General features: G+C 41.8%; 1 protein-coding gene across 2 annotated transcripts in view; it reads right to left on the reverse strand.

The window, feature by feature from the left end:
* Window positions 1-265: 265 nt before the first annotated feature.
* Window positions 266-8200, reverse strand: part of epsti1 (epithelial stromal interaction 1) — a 29764-nt gene continuing 21829 nt past the window's right edge. The window contains exons 8-10 of one of the 2 annotated variants that reach the window (XM_015048580.1): window positions 6511-6581; window positions 4586-4788; window positions 266-1700 (exon numbers count right to left, since the gene is read on the reverse strand). In XM_015048580.1, coding sequence (XP_014904066.1) covers window positions 1555-1700; window positions 4586-4788; window positions 6511-6581 — 420 coding nt within the window. In that variant the 3' untranslated portion in view covers window positions 266-1554. Of the gene's footprint in view, window positions 1701-3009; window positions 3509-4585; window positions 4789-6510; window positions 6582-8200 lie in introns of those variants that run through there. The other variant, XM_015048581.1, reaches the window with a different exon arrangement.

An 8200-nucleotide genomic window follows, 5' to 3' on the forward strand; every position in this document is an offset into this window, starting at 1 on the left:
ATGAAAAACTCATTTCCTAGAGTAAACTAATCCCATTAATAGAATCTGCTGACAGTAAGAATATTACGCGACATTTTCCCACCGTACCTGCTCTTCAACTTGTTGTTTAGCTGAAAAGAGAAAATCTGTCAACTAATTTTAAGAGAGAAGTTGATCGAAGTCTGTTTTGTATTTCACTTTCTGGGATTTCTTTTTTAAGTTAAGTAAACTCGAAGCAGTGTAAAAACATTTGCTTTTATTTGACATTTTCCAAAAAGTATTTAAAAAAAAACAAAAACAACACACGTCATACTGTTTCTGTAACATCCCATCTATTTCCAGTACAATTTATTGGCTTGTGCAGCTTTAAAACAAAACAAAGCAAAACATTCCAGGGTAAAATTAATAATGAGTTCAAATCATTTCGTTCCATAAACTTTTCAATTCACTTGTAGTGAATAACCTCTGACGGCAAAATCAATAAATAATCCCGATGGGTCTCTTTGAAAGCAGTCGCATGCCATCGAGTGAACATAAAAGAAGTGACAATTGTTGACACAGAAATTATTGCCGTGGATTTTTCCTGTTTCCTGGTGGTGGCGGGTGTCATGGCCGCAGCCTGTAAGCCTCACGCTGATCCCTGGAGGAACGACATTTGCCGGATGACATCAGCAGTAAACATGACTTCATGCTAAATTGGTGGGGGATTTTCAGCCCCTCGTGTGGACAGCACCACCCGTTGGTCTCTGTCGCCACTGTCGTCTGATTGGTTCCCTCACAGGAAGCACCGGATCGCAGCAAAAACACTAAACCTGAGCAATCGGTTTCTAATGCAAACACCTTGGCACACTTGAAATGAGACCAAACTGACTCACAAGGAAGTTGTCAGCTGGAAATGGGAACTTGTTTTAAGTCAATGAAAAAGCAGTGGGCCGATTATTTCACCTAAAGAAGACATTTCTCCTTTAAGTGAAATAATCTGCCATTAGAACTGGTGCTATTGATCAATATTGAGGAATTATTGACTCAAAATCAGCTCCTCTATCTTACCTTGTAAGTTACGTTTGTCTTGTTTCAAGTGTACCAAGATATTTGCACGTGAAACAAGATGAAAACACTTGGTAAGATTTAGTGTTTTTGCTGTTTAACCAGGAACCTCTAAAGCTTCAGAGCATCAATCTGACCAGATAGCAACAACAGAAAAAACAACCAAACACAATAAAACTTTTATAATCTTTTTAACATATTGATCAAATTAAAAGCCCAAAATATGATTTAAACATAGTGAGTCATAAACAGCGACCTTTACCAAATTCATATCAGAACAACACGGACTCTGAGTGGGCTCAAAAAGCCAGCGTGACTCACCAGACAGACACAACGCACCGAACGCTCGGAGATTAACGGCATAATAGGAAGCAGATCCTCGGAGTCGCTCTCGGCCCTGTAGGTACCGTTTGTAGCAGCTGCGTATGGCAGGCAGCGGGGCATTTAATACGTGAGCACAAAGCCTCCCCACATGAATCCGCTTGTCCTAAAACGTCCTGCCGTCTCATTTGCCACAGCGAATCAAATTTAAGTGAGCGTGCTGACGAGGAGAGCGCAGGCCTGCTCGTAGTCGCCGTTGCACTGGGTCAGGATGTCCTGGACGAAGTCTCTGCTGCAGTCTGGGAAGATGTTCACCAGCTTCATCAGGTTCCAGTCGCGGTCGGCCTGCGGATCTGGAAGACAGACGGGCCGGAGTTATGTGAATCCGGGTTCCTTCTTTTCTGACCAATAGCTGCAACTCAGCTGTGAATTTTGACCAATTAGCTTTCTTCTAATTTAACTTCCTGTTTCACAACGGCTATTTAAAGCTGAACCTGAAATGTGATTCAGGTTTGACGCTAAACTGTAACAGTAGCTTTTTCTTTTTCTTTTTCTCCAAAACATTTTGAGATGTTCCGTAGGATTTGCTTGTCCCGTGTAAACCGTTCGTGTTAACTTGAAATCTTCTGTTGCCCTCTGACAAATCCTCAGGACGAGATTTGATTTGTATCAAGCTTCTAATTCAGGAACATCCCTTCCCCTTTGAACACTCACTACGTTAAAATCCTGTCTTTTATGTATTCTGAAGGTCATGTGCAGCAATTTCAACTTTATTTTTTGGAAGACAAAAATAAAGGTTAAAAAACGATTTGCGACTTTGAACGCAAAACGTCATTTTAGGTCACAACAAACACAATAAAACACTGGAACGTCCTGCAGGGATTTCTGTATTTATTTTGTGATGCATTATAAGAGCAAGAGAAAAGCGCAGAGCGTGCTTTGATTAGGACAGTTTAAAACCTGGGTTTACCTTCACGCTGCTAACCAGCTCTTGATTATTTTTGACCCCTTTGAGCTTAAAGCAACTTTTTCCCTTGATGTACTTGAACTGAGCTCAGCTCAGCCTGACAAAAGTCAACAACGTTATACATAAAAGTGAAATATCATGTTGCAGAGTGGTGATATTGACCTGTGAGGGCAGAACTTGGCTTTCTATTGCTGTGTGTGTGTGTCAAACATGTTCACAGCTGGTAAAGTTTTACACATTTCTCACATTACAAACAAATATTTTACTGAGATTTAATGTCATACAAAGGAGCACATAAGTAGCCAGTGAAAGGAAAATGATGGTGATGACAAGTGAATAAACTAAGAACCAGTCAGACAGGTGAAGTTAAGCACAAGAAGAGCAAGAAGTAAACATCTTTATCTCCAGAAGCAGCTACCTGATCATGTGGGATGTGCAGCAGCTGCAGCTGCTTATTTACTCAAAACCATCATTTGGACATTTGTCTCTCGCTACGTGATGCTTCGTTGTTTTATTAACAGAGTCAGAGACAGACGAGAGCGAGCTGCTTCCTGTTGGCAGCCAACCGAACTGTAAACACAAACCGAGGCGTCGTCTTCGCTCTCCGTGAACTGAACCTCGCGCCGCTTCCTGTCGCAGGGACCGTGAAGCCGTCCATCGCCGAGGACAACAGAGTCTGCTGCTCGCTCAGCGAGGCGACAGGTTAGTGCCGAGCGGAAAAACACAGGCTTCATGTTGGTGAAACTCGGGTCGGATCTGGCGGACGCATTCCGTCATGGATAGAGGATGTTGTGGGATTGTGACAAGCAGAACTGCGCCCACAGTGGCGGCGCTGAGGTTGAAGGTTTTGCTATATTCCTGGAGATTTTGGCTTAGACCGTGGACGAGTGAAGCCGTTCTGTTTTTGCTGCGTTATTCCAGTAAATACTAACAATGCAGAGGCAGGACGAGATGCTTTAAGCCCGGGATCCGTCTATAGCAGTCAGAGACATGGCAGAAAGAAGTAAAAACAGAATCTTCTCTCTGTGTCGGTCATGGTGCAGGGATTTCTGAGGAATAATGAATTCTGAAGGAAAACGCTGAAGCATGGCGATTCACTTCTGCGTAAATCCTGTTATTACACCTGGTGCTGCCGGCGCGACGCTTTGCAAATTCGACTGGCAGCTCCAAAGGCTGCTGACGTTTCGTTTTGTTCTGTGAAAAAAATTGAGATTAATCTTAGACATTTTCTAGAAAAAAAACGTGGAAATTTCAAGGGTAAAAAAAAAATTTCGACTTTTGAAACTCATAAATTTCCCTGCAATTTTTTTTTTTGAAAATTTCTGAAATTATTTTTTTTTGTTTCTTGTAAAAATGAACTTTTGTTTCCCTTTCTACAATGACCCTAATACCCCATTGTAGCCTTATCTCTTACCTAATTAGATCCTATCTAAACCCTTACTTCTACTCAGACCATGTTACTGTACTTAACTACAGTAACACAATTATTGTCGTTAAGTGTTCTAGGACAAACACTAAAAACTAACACACAGTAAATAGAATCACAGTCATTAGGAATCATTTTTGATTTTCTAAACCTCTCTGCCAGTTTACATTCCCTCCCAGCAGAGTAACGCAGCTGTCAGCTGTACATACACAGATCAGCTTTGCTGATCGCTGCAGGCAGAAGCAGCGCTCAGTTAGAACAACAGCTTGTTTTTGTTCCTGAGATATGAGCCGCAGGTGATCTACAGCATCAGGTGTCATTTTCAGCTATAGGAGGCGCATCATAATATGCTGGGATGGTTTCATGCCAACTCCGTCACTCCAGTGCAGCTTCTAGAAAATTGTTGGCTCTGTGAAAGAAACTTGAAGTCTGGGTGTTGATGCTATTTCTGTTCGCATCACAGCAAGCGAGGGAGGTTAAATTAAAGTGTCACGTTTAGCTCAGATCATTTTGTTTTCAAAAGGAGACGGGGAAAAAAAAAAAAGAAGAAAAAAACACAGTCTCACTCTTCCAGATTCCCACAAACTGCAGGTGTCTGCGAGATTTAAGAACCGAGAGGAACAGATAGACGACATGCCACGCATAAGTTCCTCCTGGCAAGCATCGCAGTGTTTGATTTATTACAGACTAAACAGACAAACTCACAAACGATGAGTTGGCCAACTCCTGTCACATACCTGATTTAGGTTTGGTTAACCAGCGCGCAGCCAAATTTCAAAGAAAAAAAAAACGGGGCATGAGAACGAGTAGATTGCGGTCTGCCCACACACGTCATTTCAGCTCACCAGTTTCCTCCGTCCAGTCGGAGCAGCGGCGCTCTGGACCGGGCTCCGGGTGAGTCAGGGCGACGCGTCCGGCTGCGGCGTGTCGCCTGTGATCGTCAGGGGTCAAACGTGGACGCTCTTCCTCCCGGCTGGAGCAGCTGCTCGCCTCGACCTCCGTCCCCCTGGCGTTACATTCCAGCTTATCGAGAAAGGCTTGGTTCACCCTGTCGAAACACACAGGGAACAGTTAAAAAAAAAGGAAAAGATGTTTCAGACAAATTACAGGACGGCTCCGAAATACAGGGAGCTTCAAGTGTTTGAACCTCGGAAACATGGTGAGGTTATTAAACGGCCTGCAGACACTCAGCGTTCACCGACTCGGCCAACAAGCAGTCCAACTGGGGACAACACAACAAACTGTTCATCTTATTTAGCGCTTGGTTTGACTTTATTCCTTATATGGGAAATATGAGGTGCCTGCCAGGCACATTTCACAGCACAATCAAGTAACTGTGTCTCCTTCAGTTGTTGTAAAAATGCTGTATATATTAGGATTCAGTTTATTGTCATCTGTCATGAAAGAAACTATAGCAAAATTTTAAAAATAGCAATTATAGGCTTTCTAAGGAAAGTCAAATTATTGAATAAAATAATAATAAATAAACATATTTCAATAAATATAAAATGGTAGGAACACAGTAATAACGGATGCTGAGGAAAAATAAATTAATAAAGATCAGGTCAGATGGATTATCTGCGTTCAAGGTAACAACAGCTCTTGGGCGGAAATTGGTTTTCAATCTGTTCTTGACTTTATTGCCCTTCAAATGATTTGTAATTTGTAATTTTCCTTTCACTGGCTAATTATAAAATTGGGCCTCTGTCTCTTTAAGAAGCTCCTGCTCTTTCTGAAACTCTGCCTTCAGGAAGTCACCACAACATGGCTCCTCTATTAAACCTTTAGCAATGTTTTTACCAGCGCCGCACTGAGAAGTAGCTCTATAATGAACTCAGCTGATGCTCAGTTCCACCAGGTGTTTGCTAATTGCTGCTGGCTAGTCTGAAGGAACTGAGAGGGGAAGTTGCAGGGAAGGGCTGCTCTGTAAAAAAGAATCTTTGAAAATTGGAAACTGCAGCTCTGAGGAGGAGCTTTGTCCTTGAAGGCGGGGATAGGTTCACCCAGGTGTTTTACACAGCTGAATGGTTGCCATGGAGATGAAAGGATTTCTCAAACTTGCATGAAAAAAATCAAGGAAACACTCCAGATATATTTTGGATGAAGGAATAAAATTTTAAAAATATCTACAGTTCAAGACTGTTGATTTTACAAAATACGGCCCCTTTAAAATTGACCTCCAGTGTGTCCTCAAGTTCACCAGAACTACTGATTTCCTCCATGCTGCAAATGAGTAAACAAATCACACTTTGTGATGTCAAAGTGTGACATCACAAAACTTGTATGTTATGTACATATATCTTATCCAAACAGGATCTGATTTCTTAGACCTAAAAGGAAAAAACATGAATTAGTTCTACTACTGTGACTATAAAAAATACTAAAAATAGACCCGCGAAATTTAGGAGTTTCCAAATAATTATTGCAGGATTTTTTTTTTTTTTCTGTTCTGCCCTTCATAGTTTAACAAGCTGACGCTAGTTTGTTGATTAGTCAGGCTATCTGCTCTGTGAGCTACTGTACAGTCAGCTGCTATCTTATCTTCTTCTGTGGTTTTGTTCTCTTCAGAGTGCTGCTAGGCAACGACTCGATGCAATATGCTGGGTTTCCTGAGAACCCCAGCAGATTAAATAGCAGATTTAATCTGCTATTATTTGCATATTAACAACGTTTATCTGCTAATAAACGTTAGCAGAAAAACGTTAGTTGGCGCCAGCAGATTAAATAGATAGACTTTAAGATATAAAATCGTCAGTAATGAACTCTGTACCTCTTGTGCTCCAGCTGCAGCTCTTCCATACTTCTTGTCAGTTTTCCTGCCTCCTGGTCGCTCACTTTGTTCTGAAATAAGAAAGACATCTTTTAAGAACTGAACAGCAAACAATGCAACAAAATCACACAAAACTCTTGAAAAATATAATATATATATATATATATATATATATATATATATATATATATATATATATATTTTAGAGAACATAGTTTCCTTGAGTAGCTGAGTGACTCATACAGAATGGCTCGGCTTTCTGATTATCCTGCAATACGCACAGAGAATACCAAACAAGAATACATGATATATAGTTGTAAAAGTTACAACATAATGTAAGACAGATAATCTGTGAAAAAATGGAGCTTAATGCTTCCTCCCTGTACTAACTGCAGAAATACAATGATCTGTCAGAAACAACCAATCAGAGCCAGGAAGAGGGCCTTAGCGCTGTCAATCACTCTCGTGATCACCCTCTCCCGCTTCCTCTTTGATGAGATACAAATGATTCACCACAACATATGCTAATGCTAGTTAGCATAGCCACCGAGGACAGTGACAGTAAGTAGTTATTTCGCCATTAGCACCTCGAACAACTTGCAGGAGAATGATTGACAACGCTAAGACCCGCCTCCTGGCTCTGATTGGCTGTTTGTGAAGCCCACAATCGCAGTACTGGGTGACGGCAGAGCAGCGCCACCTTTTCACAGCTTAACTCATATCAAACTGTCACATGGTGACAGTTTTATTAAATATGGGGGGAAAAAAGTATTTTTTAGAAGTTACATACTGCAAATGTAATCTGCTTCTTAACTGAGGAGTTAGATAGTTTAAGCTGTTGGACAAATTCAGAACATAAACAAGGTTGCAGAGGTTAATCAGGCTGAAACAAGCAGCGGCGCACTGCATGCTGCGCTCCAGCAGCGGCAGAAATAGATTCCTATCAGTCACACATCCCAGAAGATTTGCACTTGACTGATGTTGAGGTTACAACAAGCAACAAGATGGAGCTGGGAGATGCCAAGCAAAAACTACAAACAGGAGGAGTTACACTGCTCACTTACATGGTGGTTTTAAAAAATAAAAGCAGTAAAATCTTAGTATGTCGAGTTTACTTTGGGCTCCGGTCGGATCGGGTTCTGACACAGTGCCAATGGGCTCAAGTTGGACTTTTTAAGGCTGATCTGAACTGCAGGTCAAAGGTTATACTGCCAGGACTAACAAACAACACCCAGGAGAGAGGAGCGTCTTCATTTTATACATTCATTACACTAAGGCACATATAACATAAAGAGAGGGTCAACTACTTTACAAATAAGAATTGGATAAAACTAAGATTACTCCATAAATGTACAACATTACCAGTGGAGTCGTTCAGATACACAAAATAAACTTTTTTTTTCCTGCTTTTTCTCCAGGAGAGCCGATTGGTCAGTGAGGGCAAGACGAGTGCAGTCCACCGGTGGGATCAGTCTGCTCCCATCAAAGCTCAGCATTAAATCTCCCCCTCAAACACACACACACGCACACACACACGCACACACACACACACACACACGCACGCACACACACACACACACGCACGCACGCACACGCACGCACGCATGCACGCACACACACACACACACACACGCACGCACACACACACACACACGCACGCACGCACACGCACGCACGCATGCACGCACAC

The sequence above is a fragment of the Poecilia latipinna genome, unplaced genomic scaffold (assembly GCF_001443285.1).
Source record: "Poecilia latipinna isolate Pla-1442-1.1 unplaced genomic scaffold, P_latipinna-1.0 Scaffold892, whole genome shotgun sequence".
Classification (NCBI taxonomy): Eukaryota; Metazoa; Chordata; class Actinopteri; order Cyprinodontiformes; family Poeciliidae; genus Poecilia; species Poecilia latipinna.